We start from the raw sequence: 21,116 nt of genomic DNA on the forward strand, positions 1-21,116 counted from the left end.
TGTTTGTTTGGACTGGAGAAGGGAGGCTGCGGGCGAAGCGCGCGTCGAGCGGGGGAGCGGCGCTGCCTGTGGAGATCCGCGGAGGCTGACCGGATTCGTTGGCTGCCGTCCCCGCTGCCGTGCACTGGGTGAGGGGTTCCCTCGGGCGGAGCGGCGAGAAGGGTGCGGCGGCCCCGACGGTCGAGGGACAGCACCTCGGCGACGGCTGAGGGGCCTAGAGGGTCCCTTGGGTCGTTGGCCACCAAGCCCGTATGGCCCCCGTTGTTCCTTGCCTTTTCCAGTTGGGTCTGAGAGATGATCTTGGACCGACTTAGTCTCTTTCTTTGAGAAATGGCCGTCGCTTTTTTTTTTCTCATTGTCATTATTATGATTTGGATCTCGCTGCTCTCTATCCGGGTCCTCGGTGGCGCGCGATGGTTGCCGGGATAGCACTTCTCGCGAGCCCCCCCCAAATTCCTTCGCCCCCCCCCCAAGTCCCTTCGCCCCCCCCTCCGGTACCCTTTTCTTCTGCTCCCCGCTGCCGCCTCGGCAACAAAGCTCATTGTTTCTCCCCACTTTACGCCTGCGCGTCGCCACGCGCTGCCCCTACTTGCTGCGCTTGCGCGCTCCTCCTGAAGCTTGGGTGGGGGAAGAGAGAGGGGCGGAGGGACTGGCGGGTTGCCTTGCGTACTAGAAGAGCGTTTTGTAACTGTCCGCGAGCCTGTACCTTTCTGATTTGTTTTCTCCGGTTTCTTCGACATCCCCTACCCCTTAATTGTAGTTACATCGTATTCCGTGCTCGGGTTAGGAGGTCCTTTGGAGTACTGGCAACTCCTACTCCAGGACTGTTTTGAACCAGTTGAACTTTTAAGGGCTCAGCCAATTCACGTTTTTCAATTTTGGTTCTTTCACTTTTTAGTTTCTCTGTACTAATTCTCTCGCACCATCAAATATATATATATATAGCTTGTGGTCAAATTATTTGTTTCAAAACATTTGTTGAAGCACCCAGCATTGATATTTTCTGTAACTGCAAAATGGGATCTTTTCTGCTTATTTTGTTGTTTTGTTTTCCCTGATTTTGCAACGCCATCATCTCACAGAAACCACAAACTCTAGAAAGAATTTGGCATCCAGTGTGCCGTGGGAGAAGGTCTAACAGCTGACAGCTTTTGACATTTCAGCAGAAGACAAATTCCCATTTTGCATGTGCTGGCTAATCTTACCTAATTAACCTGGTGGTATGATTTTTCACAGTTTGCGTTTGAGCAGTTGGTCAGGTGTTGGTTTGAGTTTTCTTTAAATAGCGTTTGAAATTTCATCGGCTGCAGGTTTATGTATGCAAATAAAGTTCTCTAAGGGTTTTAATGAGATTCCTAGTGTTTGCTGTTTTGTGTTTCTGTTCCGGTCTGTGAGAGGATATTTTGAGCAAATTACGCTGTTTATACCACTTGTTAATTGTGAACTTGTTCAAAACTTAATTTTTTCTCACAAGTAGGTGTCTTTGACAAAAAAAAAGGTAACTCTCCCCCAAAGTGTAGCCTGCTTGTCTGTTTCTTTATGGGATGCAAAGTGATTTTCATATTAAACTTGTGAAATAAGCAGGGAGAGTAAGCTTTATACTGCCCATTTTGAAAGCAGTAGAAACTTGAGAGATTATTTTATTAGGAACACACTTCTATAGCCCTTAGTAATGCAAGGCATTGTTCAAAGTACTTTTACAAGTATTTACTCTTCAGTGTCTTTAGGGAGCAAGTACTACTGTAAAATGAAGATTATAAATGAAAGAGATGTGGAGTAACTTGTCCAATGTTACACAACTATAAGAGCTGGAATTCAAATCCAAGCGGAGATTATGTGCTCTTAACCTCTGTAGCATGCTGCCTGTGATTTAGTAACATATTCAGAGTCCTCTGGTGGTTAATGGCATATCTGGGATTTGAACCCAATCCAAAATGAAAGTTGTCCAAGTTTTGTTGGTGATCTGGATCACCCTGTTGCACAGATACATTAAGATTTCACGTATGATACAGCCTGAGATCCACTATCAGTACCTCAGTCTTTTTTCTTAACTTCCTCATTGTTTATAGTGATGCTGTCCAGTAAGATAGCTACTGAGCACATGTCTGTTGAGCACCTGCAATGTAGCAAGTGCAACCGAAGAACTAAAATTTTGATTGTATGGAATTGAAATTGTTGTTCAGTCACTAAGTTGTGTCTGACTCTTTGACCCCATGGACTGACTGCAGCACCCCTGACCTCCCTGTCCTTTACCATCTCCTGGAGTTTGCCCAGGTTCATGTCCATTGAATCTGTGATGCCATCCAACCATCTCATCTTCTGCCGCCCTCTTCTTGTGCCTTAAAATTAATTTAAATTTAAATAGCAACAAGTATCTGGTGGCTACCAAGTTGGATAGTGTGAATTTATTTGAACTGACTCTGCTTCTTTTTTGTATCAGTTTTTATAAATAAGGATGGTATTTCTGATGCACTTCGAGCTTTTTTCAGCCGTGTTGTACCATCCTTGTTCTTACCTGATAATGTAGATACACTACAGTTGAGATCAGGGTTATAGTGTTTGGGATTTTTCTGTGACATTGTTTCACTCCTACAAGTGGTTGGTTCTGTTGTTTTTATCTTATAGCTTGCCCTAGCAATCTTAATTGTTCTACATGTTTAGTAATACTGTTATCTGCTAGGTTGTTTGCTTAGGTACTCTTATTATCCATTTTACACATAGGGAACCTGAAAAAGATTAAATAACCTGCCCACTGTCACATATCTAGAAAGGCAGCCGATTCCAGAGCCCATGCTTTTAATCATTATTTTATACTGCCAAACATTAAACAAAAAATTCAGTGCTGCTCAGACTTCTGAATTAAATATAGAAACTGATGCAGAAATTTCTATATCTTCTCTCACTAACTAAAATACATATGTATACAATATATGTGTGTTTAAACAACAAATAACTTTTAAAAGCCTACAGTAGTTCAAAGTAGAGTCCAGTGGAATAAGAAAAAGTGGTAAGTCTGTGGAGTCAGTTTCTTTTTGATTTTTTGTGAGGGTTCTGGTGGCACCACTCGGCTTCTGGGATCTTAGTTCCGCCACCAGGGATTGATCCCTGATTCCTGGCAGTGGAAGCCCAGAGTTGTAACCATTGGACCACCAGGAAATTCCTTGTGGAGTCAGTTTAATGAAAGAAGCAGAAAGAGAATTCTGTTTGAATTTTAATGAGAATTTTTTTAAGAGTTAATGTTTTTATTTTTTATTCCAGTTTTATTGAGATATAATTGAAATATAGCACTGTATAAGTTAAGGTATATAGTATAATGATTTTATTTACATACATCATGAAGTGGTTAATGACAGTTCTTAAGAGATGAAAAGTGGGAAACTTTCTAAAACTTAAAAGATTTATTTTCATATTTTAAAATTTTGTAGCGACTATAAATGTATGGACACTGCTGGAAACCAATAAATGGCAAAAAATAGCCGAGGAAAAGAGTTTGTAGGTTTAAAGTGCCAGATAGCAGGAAAAAACTGCTCTTAACCTAACCAAAATCTGGTGAAATTTCTTTTTTAGCAGCTCTTACTGAGCTATAGTTCACATACCATGCAGTGCATCCATTTAAAGTATATAATAGTCTTTAGTATATTACCAGAGTTGTACTTTCATCACCACAGTCAGTTTTAGGACATTTTCATTGCCTCAAAAAGAAATCTTATGCCCATGATCTGTCATACAATGTGTTCCTTTGTGACTAACTTCTTTGATTTAGCATGATGTTTTCAGTATTCGTCCATCTATCAGCTGGTGGACCTTTGGGTTGTATCTATTTTTTTTACTATTAAGAATACTACTGCTATGAACATTTTGCCTGTATAAGTTTTTATGTAGATACATATTTTCATTTCTCTTGGGAATATACCCAGGAGTGGAATTGCTGGGTTATATGGTAATTCCATGTTTAATCTTTCGGGGAACTACCAGGCTGTTTTCCATTTTAAGTTTCCCATTGGCAGCGAATGAGGGTTCCAATTTTTCCATATTTTCACTAATATAAAGTATTATCTCATGGTTTTGATTTGCATTTTCCAGATGGTTAAGGATGTTGAGCATCTTTTCATGAGCATCTTTTTTGGCTTTTGGAGAACTTTCCAGATGTTTTGCCCATTTTAAAATTGGTTGGTTGGTCTTTTATTGTTGAGTTGTAATAGGTCTTTATTCTAAATAAAGTTCCCTTATCAGATATGATTTGCTTCTGTTTCTTTTCTACCTTTCCAGAGATTCTATGCATTTGCAAATTGTAAACACACACATACCCCTCTTTTACCTATATTAAGATTTTATCACACTCACTGTGTTCTGCAAATTGTCAAGTTGGAATTTTTTTTCCTTATGATAAATCCCATGTCAGCCTTATCAAGGAAAAGAGGGATATAGTGAAATTAGCTATGAAATAGGAGAAATTAGTTTCTGTTTTAACAAGAAATGAGATTTTAATGAAATAAAAATTACTGTACTTAACCAGAGATGTTTGTTGTTATTCAGTTGCTAAATCATGTCTGGCTCTTTGTGACCCCATGGACTGCAGCACTCCAGGCTTCCCTGTCCTTCATTCCCTCCTGGAGTTTGCTGAAATCCATGTCCATTGAGTCAGTGATGCTATCTCACCATCTCATCCTGTTACCCCCTTCTCCTTTTGCCTTCAGCCTCTCCCAGCATGAGGGTCTTTTCCAGTGAGTCAGCTCTTCGCATCAGATGGCCATAGTATTCAAACTTCAGCTTCGGTCCTTCCAGTGAATATTCAGGGTTGATTCCATTTAGGATTGAATGGCTTGAACCAAGGGACTTGCAAGAGTCTCCTGCAACACCACAGACTGAAATCGTCAATTCTTCAGCATTCAGCCTTCTTTATGTCCAACTCTCACGTCCATACATGTAGAAAACCTGAATAGACCTATCAAAACGAGAAAATTAAAGGTTGTTAATAATACCAAGCCCTTATAATTTTAGATTGATTTGTCTTTGGGGATCCCATAATACTTGTTATTCAAATGATTCCTGAATATAAGGATGGAAAAATTCCTAGTTCATTTTTTTGAAAACTATATTTTATGTAGCGTTCTCACAGTCTGGGTTTGCAGTTACTTTCTTTCGGAACTTGATACTTGTCACTCTGCCATCTATATTGTTTGAACCCTCTTGTATTTTTTGTCTTTTTGCTCCTTTCTGGATACTTTCTTTTATCTTTAGTTCTTTGTATAGATCTAGTCTGCTGCCAAACCCATTATATTTTTGTTTATGTTGTGATTTTTATATATCATCATTTGGCTGTTTTCCAAATCTACTGTGTGCACTTTTTATATTTAGCTGTTTTCTGAAGATATTTTCAAGCTTGATATGTAATGATCATTTTGCCACAAGAGTGGCAACATGCTACATGAGTTTTGATTATGCTTTCTGTGAATTGCACTGGTTCTTGCTTGTTGTATCTTTTTTTTGCCTTTTGAATTTCGTTATCTTTCATTTTGAACTCTTCATTGGCCTTAAAGATTTATTTTTTGAGGTTCTTAAGGCCTAGAATGAAGATGCCTTCCTCTCAAGGAATTTTACATTTGCTTTTGCCAGGCTCTGGCACTAGGGACACTGCCAATCAAGGGCCACTTTATACTCAGTTCATGACTTGGGATGTTCTGGACCTCCCAGGTGATGAGGATTTATTCCTCCTATCCATAAGAGGTGCAGCCATAGTCACAGTGTCTGTGTTCCCTTCCACTGTTTCCTTTTGATTTGCTTGGTGTGGGGAGTGGGAGTCGTTTTTGGTTCACCCTTAACCTGAGTATATAGCCCTTTAGGGTCCCAGCTTAGAGCGGGAGGATTTCCTGTTCCATCTTTCCTATATGCCTTTTGCCCCACGAAGCATCCAAGGTCAACTCAAAGAAGCCTAGTTCCAAGTAAATGGATATGCCATCTTCCTGGCCAGAGGGCTTAACATAAAAACATGATCCTGATTAAACTGCAAATTTTTAGTAAAATTCCCATCAGACTGTTATTGACAATTCTAAAATTGATACAAACATGAAAGTGCAAGATTCCCCTCTCCCCCAGGAAAGTTGCTAAGGGATTTGTGCTACTAGGTATTCAAACTTACTGAAAGGCTACTGTATTCAAAACAGTATGATACTGCGCTGAAATATTTGAAGATGAAAGGTCATGATGAAAGGTCTGCAACATAGCAAATGGTTAAGCCAAAAAAAAAGTTGTATAGAGAAAACAACTGTGGCAAAAAGCTAACAGTTGATGAATCTAGATGAAAGGTACAAGTGTTCATGATACTATTATTAAGACTTTTTTGTAAGTTTAAAATTCTTAAAAAATAAAAGTTGGGGATAAAACAGTATACAATATACCATCATAGAACAAGGAAACAGTATAGTAGGAATTTGATCATGATAAACCTGAGTAACAAGCTTTCATTTCAATAATGATGAATACAGATCTTTTACATCATACTCAAAGTAATGCTCACATGAGTTAAAGATTTAGAGGACTTCCCTGGTGGTCCAGTGTCTAAGACTCCATGCTCCCAGTGCATGGGGCCTGGGTTCAATCCCTGGTCAGGGAAATAGGTTCCACATGCTGCAACTGCAGATCCCAAGTGCCATGACTAAGGAAGGCCATGACTATTGGAAATAGTTGGGGTTTTGGTTGTGGGTTTTCTTTTTTTAGGTTTCAACATAAAAAAGACTATAAAAATACTGAGAGAAAATAAAGGAAATAAAACCTCAAGATAGGGAAAGACTTCCTAAACAAGATGAACATATCCTGGCAGCTGTAGAGGAAAACAGTGAGATTCTTCTATGCCCACCTGTTTGCAAAAGTAAAATGCTATATTGATTATATAGAGAGCTGTTGAGGATGCAGAGAAATGGGAGCACCCAGCTTATTATAGGAATGTACATTACCATAATATTTTTGGCATGTAATCTGTCTTTTTAAAGCTACAAATGCACATGGCCTTTGACCCAGTTATTCTCACTTATCAGAATGTATCCTACAGAAAACACAACTAGAAAAGGATATGTGTACAAGGGTGATCAAAGCAGGATTATTTGTAATGAAGAAACTGGAAATCTAAATGTGCATCAGAGAAGAAATGGTTGAATAATTGCTGCTGTATCCATTAAAAAAATAAGTATACTTGTGCACATTGACTAGTAAGGATCTTTGATGTGATATATTTAGTTTAGCGTGATTCTATTAAAATGCATAAATTCTTTATGTGTGTCTCTATAAGCAAAAAAGTATGAAAGGACATATACTAAGCTGTTAAAATTGACCACCTCTGGATAAGACTGAAGATGGAAAGGGAAAAACTTCCTTAAGACCTGTTTAAGTAGGGCCTACTTTGTACATAAACATTTTTCACTTTAATGCTTCCTTTTCCAACAAAATTTCCTAACTATGTGCAAAGACCCATTATCCAGAATTTTTCAAATGATTATTGAAAACATTGATACATTGTTGTTTTACCATTTTGTGATTTTTGTTTAGGAAAATCTTATTAGATGTTATTCTTAACAACTACTAGATTTTTAGTATTAGTAATTTACTATTCCTTGTTCTGAATTAGTATTACTGTGTTGTTTTAGACATCCTTTTATGAGATTAAGGCTAAAGATTAAAATTTTTGAATTACATTTTGTGATAATTTTAGGATTTTAAATAATAAAAATAAATGTTTTTTGAAGCAATAAATGTTCTTTGAAGCAAATTGAACATTAAAAATTGGGGCAAGGGGATTATGGGTTTTCTCTGTTCATTTCTGCCCATTTTTAAGTGGTTTCCATTAAATCATGAACAAAGACAGCAACAGATTGTTATGGTTTACTTCTCAGATTTTTTTTTTTTTTACTGTATTTGTCAAGTCATTACATACATTGTGTCCTCAAACATCAGTCAAGCAAGTTAGGTGCTTCTGTTCTGTTTTCAGGAGTTCCTGTTTAAGTTTTTGTTGGTTTTGTTCTAGAGAGAAGCTTTTTATCAGCCACAAGAGACTAATATATATAGATTTGAGCTCATTGACTTGAAGCTGCTGCTTTTGGACTGCCTCTGAATAAGATGATGATACATCTCAGCAGTACACCTCACACTATGTATTTTTTTGGTTTTTCCTAGTGGTTACCCTGGACATTACAAGTGATACCTTAGTTTGTAACTAGTGTGGACTAATGCCACTTTAGTTTCCTGTAGAGAGAAAGAGGAGTTATAAAGCAAGAAATCTATTAGTGACTTATATTTACTGTGTAGTTACCATTGTTTATTTCTTCCAGTGAATTCAAGTTAATGCTGGTATTCTTTTTTTTTCAATGTGAAGGGGTCAGTTAACTCTTCCTATAGGACAGGTGTATTGGTAATGAACTCTCACTTTTTTACTTATCTGGGAATGTCTTAGTCCCCCCCACACACACCCCTTTTATCCCTTCATATGTGTTGTCCTGTTTTCTGGCTGCTAGTTTCTGATGTGAAATCATCTATTAATCTTGTTGTTTTGAAGATGCTCTTTTGGTCTTTGACTGTCAATAACTTGATTACAATGTGTCCATGTGGGTTGCTTTGAGTTTATTCTACTTGGAAATTCCTTGAGCTGCTTGGATAGGTTTCATCAAGTTGGAGGAGTTAGGGGCCATTATTCTTCACTCTTTCTCTTCTTCTGGGTCTCCCATTATGCATATATTGGTACATGTAACGGTATCCTACTGATCTCTGAGGTCTGTTCATTTTTAAATCTTCCATTATTTTTTATGTTTTTCAGACTAAATAATCTTTGATTTACCAAGTTTACTGATTCTTTCCCCACTCAAACCTGCTGCTGTATGCTGAGGCACACCTTTAACACTTGAGCACTTTACAGCTCTTTCTTAACCTGTTTATGTACAGAGCCTGAAACTTGAATAATCTTGTCAGGTCTTTTCTGAGTGTGCTGCCAACACTGGGCATGCCTGTGGCCTCTTAGGTTTCCCAGAATATGTAGGAGCTTTTCAAAGCCTTTATTCCCAAAGCATCTCTTTCACCAGCCTCTCTTCCTTTCCTTTTTGCCCCAACTGTTATTCTTTGCTGGCACTGGCTACTATATTTGCCTTTAACTGTTTTTGACAAATGCTGATTTAAAATAATAAATTTTACGGTATTGAACTATATACTTAATTTTTTTAAGATAGCAAAACATGTGTGTGTTAATCATTCAGTCATGTCCAACTCTTTGCAACCCAGTGGAGTGTAGGCCACCAAGCTCCTCTGTCCTTGGAATTCTTCAGGCAAGAGTATTGGAGTGGGTAGCCATTCCCTTCTCCAGGAGATCTTCCTGACCAGGGATCGAACCCAGGACCCCTGCATTGCAGATGGATTCTTTACCATCTGAGCCACCAGGGAAGTCCCAAAACATACATAGAGCATAATAGAAAGTGTTTGGTCTAAGAAGAATCAAGAACAGGTCATAGAAGAAAATTTAAAATCTGATAACAATACCTTGTATTAAAACACCTTACAGTCAGTAATTGTAGGCCTGTCAGTATTCTGAAAGTAAATGATCCTCACCCCTCTGGCTTTTCACTTGACTGGCTATAGCAGAAATCTGGTCAGCAGTTGTTCCTTCCTCAGCTATCTTAAGATGCAAGATTAGTGTCCGGGCTCTAGTTGATTTTACTGGTTCCAGTTTGGATTTGTTTCCCAAATATTGCTTGACAATGAAATTTTATTTACTATCCTTCATATACTTTCAGTGGGCTCTGTGCCAAAGCTACATGTTGTTTGATGAGGTGATAATAGGCAAAAAGCTGACCTAAAGACATGTCAAATGCAGGGCTTAGGCCCTTTTTGCTAAGCACTATTTATATTTTGTTACTGGTTGGCATCAAACTAGGGAGGGGTTCCTTGAGATTCCCAGCCTATAGAATTTGCTGATGCAGATTTTCATTGTTTACATAAGCTTATGCTCATGAAATGTATGGAAAACACTTTCTTCTTTAAAAAATTTTGTATTTATATATATGCACACTATTATAGTCACTTGGGAGAAGGCAATGGCACCCCACTCCAGTACTGTTGCCTGGAAAATCCCATGGACGGAGGAGTCTGGTAGGCTGCATGCAGTCCATGGGGTCGCTAAGAGTCGGACACGACTGAGCGACTTCACTTTCACTTTTCACTTTCATGCATTGGAGAAGGAAATGGCAACCCACTCCAGTGTTCTTGCCTGGAGAATCCCAGGGACAGGGGAGCCTGGTGGGCTGCCGTCTATGGGGTCACACAGAGTCAGACACGACTGAAGCGACTCAGCAGCACCAGCAGCATAGTCACTGGAATCATATTCAAAAACAAGTTAGTGGTATTTCTACCTCTAGGTCTCACACATAATTGCTACTTAACTGTTCAGTTCTACTTGAATATTGAATGTCCTGTACTCTGCTAAACATGATTTTTATTTGCTATTTTTAACGAAAAATATGTCACTTATTAATACTGTGGTCTTCTGAAAGGTAGGATTTAATGGTTATGGGTTGGGATAGGATACATGTTGGGAAAATAATGAAAAGCTGTTGTAAATTGAGATGTGTTTGAACATAGTTTAATGATTGGTTTGTGTGCAGAGTAAACAAAGTTCCATCAAGTTGCAAAGCAGGATTGACCTCCTTCTTTTCATAATATTTGAGTCTACTCTAAACTGTAGTTTGTTTAAAGATGAGCATATAAATGTTTGGTAGCCTGATACATGAGAATAAGTAATTTACTTCAGAGGAACTGATTGCTGTTTAGTCAGAACTTGTTATCAAAATAAGAGGGTTTATTTAATCCAAGATAAATGATAAATAAAAATATCAAGGATATCTATCATCTCTTTTCTGTTGTGTATTTTCATAGTACTTCAGTTTCCTAACTCAAATCATGTTTTCTTTCTACCCCACACAATGCGTGTGTTCAGTAATGTTCTGACTCTTTGTGACCTCATGGACTGTAGCCTGCCAGGCTCCTCTGTCCATGGAATAATTCTGACAAGAATACTGGAGTGGGTTGCCATTTCCTCTTCCAGGGGATTCAGAATTCAAACCCGCAGCTCCTGCATTGGCCGGTGGAGTGTTACCACTGAGCCACCTGGGAAGCCCTCTACCCCACACCCTAGCACATAAATCTCAGTCTGTCTCTGCCTTTCTTTCATACACATACAACACTAAGTAAGGCAGAATTCTCAGTAATTCTTTAATTTTATTTATTTATTTGCTTTTGACTGTGCTGGGTCTTCGTTGCTGAGCAGGCTCTTCCCTAGTTGTGGCAAGCGGGCCTGCTCTCGAGTTGCAGTGTGCCAGCTTCTCGCTGCAGTGGTTTCTCTTGTTACAGAGCACACGCTCTAGAGCACAGGCTCAGTAGTTGTGGCGCGCAGGCTTAATTGCCCTGCGACGTGCAGGATCCTCCCAGATCAGGGATCGAACCTGTGTCTCCTGCACTGGCAGGCAGATTCTTAGCCACTGAGCCACCAGGGAAGCCCTCTCAGTAATTCTTAATTCTGGACTTCCTAACAACGAAAAATGTTAAAAATGTTAGCGTCGCAATACTGTTGTCATTAGTATTCAGTATTGGGGAAAATGCATATGTGCATCAGAATTGGGCCTACCCACCCCCACTGCTTAGAGACTTACATTCATATTATGTGAAAAGCTGTTTTTAAGTACTTATGTCCTATTAAGGATAAGTTCATAAAATGAGTTTAAAGGGCCAGGCAACATACATAGAGCAAGTCTGTCCCTGAACCTTACCCAAAGAAGGAAGACTACTTCTAGTATATTTTGGTTTTGGTGTTTAGTTTGATTATGACAACTTTGGAGTAAGAAGACATTTTTAAAGCTCTCATCTTCATATTAGGTATACTGTTGCCTTCCTTTGGCATAAATCACACTGTTTGGATTTATGTACAAGTCCCTCTTGCTTTACGTAAACATATTTTTTTAGCAATTTCAGAGTTCATGAATTGGTAGACTTATTGTAGGGGCGTCCCAGGTTGCACAGTGACAAAGAATCTGCCTGCCACTGTTGGAGATGCAAGAGACGTGGGTTCAGTCTCTGGGTTGGGAAGATCCCTTGGAGTAGAAAATAGCAACCCTTTCCAATATACTTCCCTGGGAAATTCCATGGACAGAGAGAGGAGCCTGGTGGGCTACAGTCCATGGGGTCGCAAAGAATCGGACATAACTTATCAACCAGGTGTACACACACAGACTATTGTAGAATCTGGAACTTTAATGCTTCAAACTTTTAGCTTCCAATATATCAAAAGTTTGTTAGTTTTCACTTCCAGTCCCTGGGTTTTTTAATATCAATTTTCCAAGCCATGCTTGTTTTATGAGACACAGAATATTCTATTTTTTAAAGATTGGATGGTTTGGGGATTCAATTTAAATAATTGTTTGCCTTTGTTTACTGTTATTAGAATCTAGGCTATTCTCAGTTATTCCTTAGACACTAAAATCATTTAGGAGAAAAATGAAGCTTTCCAAATGCTTGGTTTATCATGTACATTAATGTATGAATATGCATCTCAATCAATATGCATCTCACACCTAACCATGATGTCTGGTAATAATAGATGCTCACTAAGAACTGAACAAATGACTGACTAAATTAACTATATTGTTGTTTTAAGGTTAAAAACTACATCTAACGCCAACCATGAAAGATCCAAGTCGCAGCAGTACTAGCCCAAGCATCATCAATGAAGATGTGATAATTAACGGTCATTCTCATGAAGATGACAATCCATTTGCAGAGTACATGTGGATGGAAAATGAAGAGGAATTCAACAGACAAGTTAGTTTTGTGTATAAACATTCTTTTTATTATAGCCCATGACAACCATCAAATAATATAGTTGTACTTGTCCCTGAAGTGTGTTTTTCACCTGGTGCCTTATATATGAAATACATGGATTTCTGTGCCACCACTCCTGTTTTATTTGGATGTTGATTACTACCAGGTTTAACTGCTCAATTGAAATAACCTTGGGAGGTTTTTTCGGTGTCTGACCCCAAAAATTCTGATGCAGAAGAGTTTAGGGTGGGACCTGGTAAACTTATTTTTTTTGAAGGTCTCAGGTGGTTCCAGTGAGCAGTAAGATTTGGAAACCACTACCTGACACCAGTCAGATTGTCCTATTGTGAAAGTCAAGAGAATCCAGAGTAGACAGGCGCAGGTACCAAAGTACTAGTTTTCACCTAAGGTTCTCGTTCTGACCAGCCCCTGAATCTGACACCACTGTTCTACTTTAGAGAACTCTCATACGTTGTAGAGAACTCTCATACATTGATAGATGTCTTTCTCCCCATATTTCTTGTAGCTGTTTTCATCTTTTGTCTTGTTTCTCCCTGTTCCTGGCTTTGGCCATCAGTAGCCAGCTTGATTTGACCATATCTAGTTATATATATTCAAGAGTGTTTTAAAAAAAAAAAAGGTGAAGCAGTATGGTCTTCTATTTCAATGACAGTGAAGTTGCTGACCCTCTAAAGATAATTTTTCCAGTCATTTTTGGCCAGATTTAGGGTTTGTATAGTTCTGGAAGTATCATAGGTAATTCCGATACCCGGTCCTGCATAAGAACACTTCTTTGTTACTTCTTCCCTGCCACCTTTAGTGGAAAGAAATAATATTCTGCTGTGACAAGTAAAGACATAGCAGAAATCTAAATAGATCTTTCCAGGTCTTACGGAAAAGATTTTTTTTACCTTAGCATAGAAGCAGACGAGGAAGGTATGACATTGTGATTTTTAATGGTTTAGTTCAAGATACTTTAAGCCTTTCCTAGTGATGTCATCTTACCAAGTATGCTATAAATTACCCTTTATTATAAATCCAGATAGAAGAGGAGTTATGGGAAGAAGAATTTATTGAACGCTGTTTCCAAGAAATGCTGGAAGAAGAAGAGGAACATGAGTGGTTTATTCCAGCTCGAGATCTCCCGCAAACTATGGACCAAATCCAAGACCAGTTTAATGACCTTGTTATCAGTGATGGCTCTTCCCTGGAAGATCTTGTGGTAAAGAGTTATTTTTTCATCTTTTTAAAACCTAGTTCATCTTTCTCATAAGTGGAAAAGCCAGCATCCATCTGTTTAAGAAGAGTTCTACGTCTCTTTCCCTTCAAAAATTCTGCTGCTTCTTACTATGGAAGCAGAGGCCTCCTGGTCTCACTTATGATATGGAGTGACTTTTGGCAGCACTCAAGGTAGTCTGATTAATAGATTTCTGACTAATAGATTTCTTGACACTACTTTTAGTTATGACAACTGTGATACCCTAGGATACATAAATGTCTAAAAGCAGTCATTCAAAAGGGAGAAGTATGTTCATGTGATTTGCCTATGCAGAAGTAGCTTGATGGAGAGGTTTTGCTCTATCTTAAATATTTAATGAAATTACAAATTTTTTTCTGAAAGGTAAAATTTTGGAGTTTTTTTTTCCTAACCCAGGATTTTCATTGAGTTACCCTAACTCCGTTTGGAATTGTGATTTAACAAAGACTTACAAGCTCTTGGCAGAAAAGGAACACAAACCTATTTATATTTTTATTTATTCCCAGTGTCTCATTGCTGATGGTTTATTTGTAGTAAAAAGTTTTCTCAGGAACTGTGATAACTAAGCATCAGTACTAAAGTAAAAGCTGATGATCGTTTTGCTAAAATTAAGATAATTTAGCCAGAATGTTAAACTTTCTGTCCATATGGGCAATCTCTAGTTGCTTCTGCAAGATGGTTCTCTGGAATATGCCCCTAGACTCTGTGAAGTCATTTTGTAATTGTCTTTTATTCACTGTGCAGTGATTTCCTAACCTGGTTGTACATCATAATGACCTATGAGGCATTAAAAACAAATTTTCTCAGAACATCCCATCCATAGAATCAATCATCTAGACATGCTAATTTTTATAAGCATTCCCAGAGGCTACTGCCAGCCTGCCCTTTCAGACATTTGGAAACTGTGTTCCTAAAGGGCTGTATAGAGAACACTGAAATGTACATTGTGGTATAGCTTTTGTTGCAGTAAAGGACAGTAACCCAATTGGGCAGATATGTGATCTGAACAGTCTGTTGGGGTATGCTTGCTTATGGCTGGATTAGTCACTCCACAAATAATCCTGATTCCTCTGAGGAAAAAAGCTCTTTGCTAGGCATAACATATAAGTTTACCTGGACCCAGTATCATCCCACTGTGTAGAAACTGCTTTATTTGACTCAGTCTGTTTGAGATTAACTCCTTCTCGTTATTTTGTATCTTCCCAAGTTTAGATTAATTTCCCTTGAGAGATGAGAATGATTATGTTTAAATTATGAAACTTAAATTATTGCTCCAAAATGTTGTTTAATATGCTTTGGTCTTGAAGTAAGTAATGTTGAGGGGTCAGATTCAATCTGAAATCCTGCCAGCATGCCTACATTTCAGGCCCTGGAATCCGTCCGGGTATCTTTTTGTCTTGATCAATTTGTATTCAAAGATGTGGTAGAGGAAAATTTCCAGCTATTCCCTGTATGCTAACATATCTACTTAGGAAATTAAAGATTTAGAAATACACAATGATGGTGGTACAAGCCTCTAAGGCTCTGAGAGGCTTTGGCCCATTCCTCTCCTAACTGATACAAAAACAGTCCCAGAGAGTGACTTATCCAGGCCTACGTAAGAATTTAGTTAGCAGAGCCGGGGTTCCAGCTTAGATCTTCTGACTCCCCATGTAGTTTTCTTTTCCTGTTATATACCATGCTTCCTGTGGAAATTAGAATACAGCAGTTGTAGAAAGACAACTCCATATTTTCAGTGAGCATCATAAAGTAAAATTAATCCATAAACAATTCCCCAATCACTTTAATCATCATTTCAACACTTGTTTAATGTTTGTGTAGTATGAAACTGTTTACAGAAAGTCAGCTATCATAGTTAAATGAATAGAATCCTGTGTTCTGAGACATTCCTTTGGTGGATGTGCAGTTAGTTTCTGGTTACACTTAAGCAAATTTAATTTCAATTCCTATCTTCTGTTTAGGAAATTGATAAAATTTAATATAATATACATAGCTTACATCTGGTTCCTTCTTTCACTGCTATAGATGTGTTTTAATTCAGTTTGACCTTACCATCTGAATTCTTGCCTTTGTCTTTTATTTTTAGAAGATGGTTTTGCATGTGGATCTGGGTTGAATGCTTCTGAGTATCTGAAGCTATCTGTTAATGAATTTGCTTTTTTATGTACTTATTTTCCAGGTCAAGAGCAATCTGAATCCAAATGCAAAGGAGTTTGTTCCTGGGGTGAAGTACTAAAATATTTGAGTAGACGGGGCCCTCTTTTGGTGGATGTAGCACAATTTCCACACTGTGAAGGCAGTATTAGAAGACTTAATTGTAAAAGCTCTCTCTTGTCACTGTGTTACACTTATGCATTGCCAAAGTTTTGTTAGTCTTGCATGCTTAATAAAAGTGCTGAGACTGTTATTAAGTAAAAAGCTGTCAAACATTTACTGAGAATAGAATTGGCCCCATGGCTTGAAGTGAAGACAGCAAGGAAAGAAGCACCAGTCAAGTTGTGTCGAAGCACCAAATTAAATGGTCTCTAAATCTAAATTAAATTCTAATTGTTAAGTGAGTGCCTCAGTTCAGACTTAAATTTGCATTTGTTCCCATCAAAAAGAATCTCCTTTTTCTGAAGAAGGCTTGCTGGTTAATTGAAATAGTTCAGTATAGACATTTAAGTATGTCTTTAGTTACTGAGGTTACAAGGTAGTGAACCTAAATCTCCTGGCTTTTATGGGGTGTTATCATGTAAGAAAATACTGAATTATCCTATTGTTACATCTAAGAAAGTATGTGATTTGAGAATTCCATCCTTTTCTAAGGAGTCATTGCATCATAGCTATTACCTGTGTAAAATCTAACATTTGACCAACCCATAATTCAATTGAACAAAGAAATTGTTACATATGATTTGAGTGGTGCTTTTCCTTGCTTTGTTAACCATCACTACAATAGTCTGCAGCACAACTTTTCTTTTAACAAAGCTAGAACAGTTTTGGCTTCTTAAACTTCTTATTTGGGTAGGTTAAGCTGCCATACGTGTTCAGTGTGAATAGTGTTTAAGTTGAAAATATTGTAAAAAAATTATATTTTTTCAAAAATATTTAAAAAAATAAATAATAGTAGAACTGAGCTGCTGATGTTTGTGTTTATTGGTGTTGAAATACGGACTCTTAAGTGGGTGTACTCACTTTAGTGTGGGCCCAGTCCCTCAGGACAGCCCTGTTGGCAAAATTTGCTGAGAGAGCAAGCTTTATTAGACTCCATAGTGTCAAATGTGTTGTTATAGATCTGTCCAAAATATAGCAGTAAAATAAATCCCATAGCCCCCTCCATAGCCCACCTCAGTCACCTCAGGCTGCAGCGTCAAGGCAATCATATAGATCCATGTTAAGAAACGTTCTGGCTGGCCAGTATGTTGGTAACTTTACTCTAGTATAAGCTCCACTGGCTTCTGCCCTTCACAAACCATTGCTGCTCTGATTGGCCTGGTTTGCTGTTTGTATTCACCTGGATCTTCCCCTATTTCACTCTCACAAACTAATTTATAATCTTTATTTGGGATAGGCTGTCGGTCAACTAGCAATTTCCTGGTTCCACATACAATTCTGCCTCTTGGCCCTATTAAATTTGGAGGGCTCAAGATTAAGAAGGCCATCTGGTCAGTTCTGGTTCACATTTTCCCTATGGTCCTTTGATGTCAGTACCTGTGCCTGATGTTTTTTTAATGACTCCCTTACTAAGCTAATAAACAGGCAGGTTTTTTAAGACTCTGAAGTAGATGATGCTGTTTGGCTCTTGTTCTTTTTGGAGCCACAATAACCACCAGCCCCGCTCTGTTCTCTACTAGCTCAGTACACAAGTGGCACAGCAAGCTGGCAAGTAATGTAAGTGTTAGAGACCATTTCTCTAAGCCTAGATGGGTGGGCAGATGAGTTCATTTCCACATACTGCCAGGTGATCATCATGCAATATAATTAGAGGCTATAAACTTGAGTAACCTGATGATGAAGAGCAAAGACTAGCCAGACTTCCTGAATTTGAGTCTAGTGATTGTGGTTAAGTCCCTTAACCTTTCTGTGCCTTAGTTTCCACCTTGTTAAAATGGTAGTAACAATAGTATCTATCTCAGGAGTGTATTTAGTTAATACACATCAAGCACTTGAGACCATCCCCTGGTACAAAGTAATAAATCACTTACTAGAGCTTTCTATCATGGAGTCATCTAAGCTAAGCTCTCACCTTGTTGGAACTTGTCCGTCTGTGGCAATGTGCACATTAAAACTACCTTTTTTTTAAGACCTTGAGATGACATCACCCCATCAGGGCCTGTATGGCATAGTTTTAGGGTAACTGAAATCATTTTGTAGAGGTTTTATTACAACTATTGAGACAGCGCTTTACGTGAGAGAATTTTTAATATACTTCTGTCAGTCATTTCTCAAACCTTTTCCATGTCATGAAATATATTTATCATACTGGATGAGTTTGCCTATAGCTGCAGTTTATGACTCACGGGCTCCAGGTGACCCAGTATCAGTTCAGATACCCAAAGGCCAAAGGGATCAATATTTCAGCATACTTTTAACCTCCTACACAGTTAACGGCCCACTCTTATTGGTAAGTTCCACTGTCACTGTAAAATCCAAAGGCCAAAGGATCAATATTTCAACATACTTTTAACCTCCTACAGGGTTAATGGCCCGCACTTGTTGGGAAGTTCCACTGTCACTATAAAATGGCTAAGGAGTTCCACAAACATAGTGACTTTTTACCCAGTCTGCCTTTCCATTGAAAACGTTCAAATAGGTCACAAAAATGGAAACTTGAGTAGTTGTCTCTTTGGTTAAAGCATAAGAATGTTGTGATTTTCCAACCCTCCCACAAAAGCCATAGACTAACACACAGTCCTACCTTTGCTGGGAGTAATTTTTCAGACCTTGGTGTACACGGTTTCTGCGTTTTCTGGGATATCTTCTGGAACTGGAAGCTGGTTTTTTGACCTTGAAGGAAATCCTTTGAAGACCGGGCAGATAGGAATGTATTTCAGAAAGGCAGTTCTTTTTACCGTGCTCATCCCAATGGGAAAGTCATAGCTTTTCAGGCTGGAAGACATCTCACTGTCAGCATGGGCCCCAGCTTTCCACTGTATCAGACCTCGTTCTTCTGGGCTTCCTGCAAGTGGACAACGGGGTCACCAGAGCCAGCAATCCTCCGCTACCTCCCCTCCCCATAACCTAGTCATGAGGGAAGAATTCCAGAGTTATCTTGATTCTCAGTTTTCTGGTCCTGCAAAGTTGAATCTATGATCTCAGCTCCTAACTTGCCTAGAGCTCTAGAGACCCCTTATAGATACCAGTTACACATAATCAACATTGCATATCTACAGTGTGCCATAATGCTCTGTGCTTAAGTGCTTTAAATTCATTGTCTAATTTCTTTGAAACATTGGTGGGAGGTATATATGCACTATTATACAAAATTATATGATGAAGGTTAAGTAATTGTCAGCCTTCACCTTAAGTATGGGGCTGGTATTTGCTGGGCCAGTGGGGACCAAGTAGTGCCCAGACTGCTGTGGAGGTAGGAAGGTATATTTTGAAATACCATAATCAGTATTAATATTCAGTATTATGATTCCGTATTTGGAAAATAAACTGTAATACAAACCTCAGAAAGTCAAGTTAAGTAAAATCTTTGTTGGTGGTAGGGATACACGAGATTTTTCACAAATGGGGGAAAGTAGATATGGGAGGGATTTGTGAATTCTCTGAGGTTTTCACAAGAGAGATGAGGTTGAAGACAAGTAAGTGGAAATTTAGTGCAGAGATTTCCACACACTGGTAGCCCAGGCTGAAAAACCCCGTGAGTAGAGAAACCAGAATCATCCCAAAATCTCAAAGAAGGAGGCACTGAGGGAGGGCTGGGATGCTCGGGAGAGGCCATTGGAGGAGGCGCTGTCTGAGCTGGGCCTGGTTGCACAAAGAACAGATGGCAGAGGAGCTGGAGCTGTGGCACCAGACTGGGGTGTCTCAGCCCCACTCCTCACCACTGCCGGGACACAACCGCCAGTGCGTGCTCCCCACCTGCCTTCCAAACCCCTCCCTGTGGTGCCTTCAACTCTTGTCCACATTCCAGTCTCCTTGGCCCATCTAGAATCATCCAGGAAGCGCTCTGGATGACTCAAGCCCAGGCTCATTCACTTACTGCTCTAAATTGCTTTCAACTCGGTTTTCACTTTCTATCTTGTTGGCTGACTTTTTGCCCTTACATGTCTAACTCACGGCCATACTGGTAGGCTTCAGGAGCACTTGCTGAACTAAACTTTTTGCCCCTCTAAGGTTGGTCTGTGGGTAGGTAAAGAAGAAAGAGCAAATACAAAGTGGTCTATCCGCAAAGTGTACCCATCCCACACAATAAAGCTGTATGACTCCATTATTGACTGGATTCTGGGCCAGCCAGACCTGGGTTTGAGTCCAGGGTGTGTGACCTTAGGCAAACGATTTAACCACTGTGAGCTTCAGACTCCTCATCGATACATATTGAACGACTATTATGTACTATGCAGCATAACACATATAATGATTGGCAGGGATGGATTAATGATGGGCATTTGGGTTGAAAGGAATGTGAAGAACTCTGGCACTCTGAGGCTGTTAGCATCTGGGTAGCTTAATCCAGCTTCCCAAATCACAAACCCCTCTACAGCTGCCTGCCCAGATGCCTCCATCTCCCTGGATTCCCAGGGAAGGCCACCACTCCCCTGTCTTTACACCCACAGGTTGAGCTCCAGGTCTCACCTCAGCTTCCTTTAGAGGGTGTGTGTAGTGGGGGAGCGGGGTGCCGTTATCAGGTGCCAAAATCCATCTATTCACTGGACAGCTTCTACCAGGAGCTCCCTCATCTGATGCTATCTAAAATCCCTGAAAGTACCAGGGAGCCCTACCCCTTCCCTATGTAAACTCTAACCCACCAGCTGTGCACAGCCAGCCCCTGATTCCTGTGCTCAAGGGGAAAGCAAGTGGA

General features: G+C 39.2%; 2 protein-coding genes across 4 annotated transcripts in view; one reads left to right on the forward strand and one right to left on the reverse strand.

Annotated features, from left to right (window-relative positions):
* PAIP2 (poly(A) binding protein interacting protein 2) lies at positions 1-17,165 on the forward strand. The gene is made up of 4 exons (XM_068980870.1): positions 1-128; positions 12,683-12,846; positions 13,889-14,068; positions 16,284-17,165. The coding sequence occupies exons 2-4, from the start codon at positions 12,709-12,711 to the stop codon at positions 16,338-16,340; spliced, it is 375 nt and encodes a 124-aa protein (XP_068836971.1). The 5' UTR covers positions 1-128; positions 12,683-12,708; the 3' UTR covers positions 16,341-17,165.
* SLC23A1 (solute carrier family 23 member 1) overlaps positions 12,896-21,116 on the reverse strand; it is a 16,452-nt gene continuing 8,231 nt past the window's right edge. For all 3 annotated transcript variants that reach the window (XM_068980868.1, XM_068980867.1, XM_068980869.1), the window contains 2 exons: positions 19,005-19,265; positions 12,896-15,789 (listed from right to left, as the gene is read on the reverse strand). In XM_068980868.1, the coding sequence (XP_068836969.1) occupies positions 19,024-19,265 (242 nt within the window). In that variant the 3' untranslated portion in view covers positions 12,896-15,789; positions 19,005-19,023. The remainder of the gene's footprint in view (positions 15,790-19,004; positions 19,266-21,116) is intronic.

Source organism: Capricornis sumatraensis, chromosome 9 (genome assembly GCF_032405125.1).
Source record: "Capricornis sumatraensis isolate serow.1 chromosome 9, serow.2, whole genome shotgun sequence".
Classification (NCBI taxonomy): Eukaryota; Metazoa; Chordata; class Mammalia; order Artiodactyla; family Bovidae; genus Capricornis; species Capricornis sumatraensis.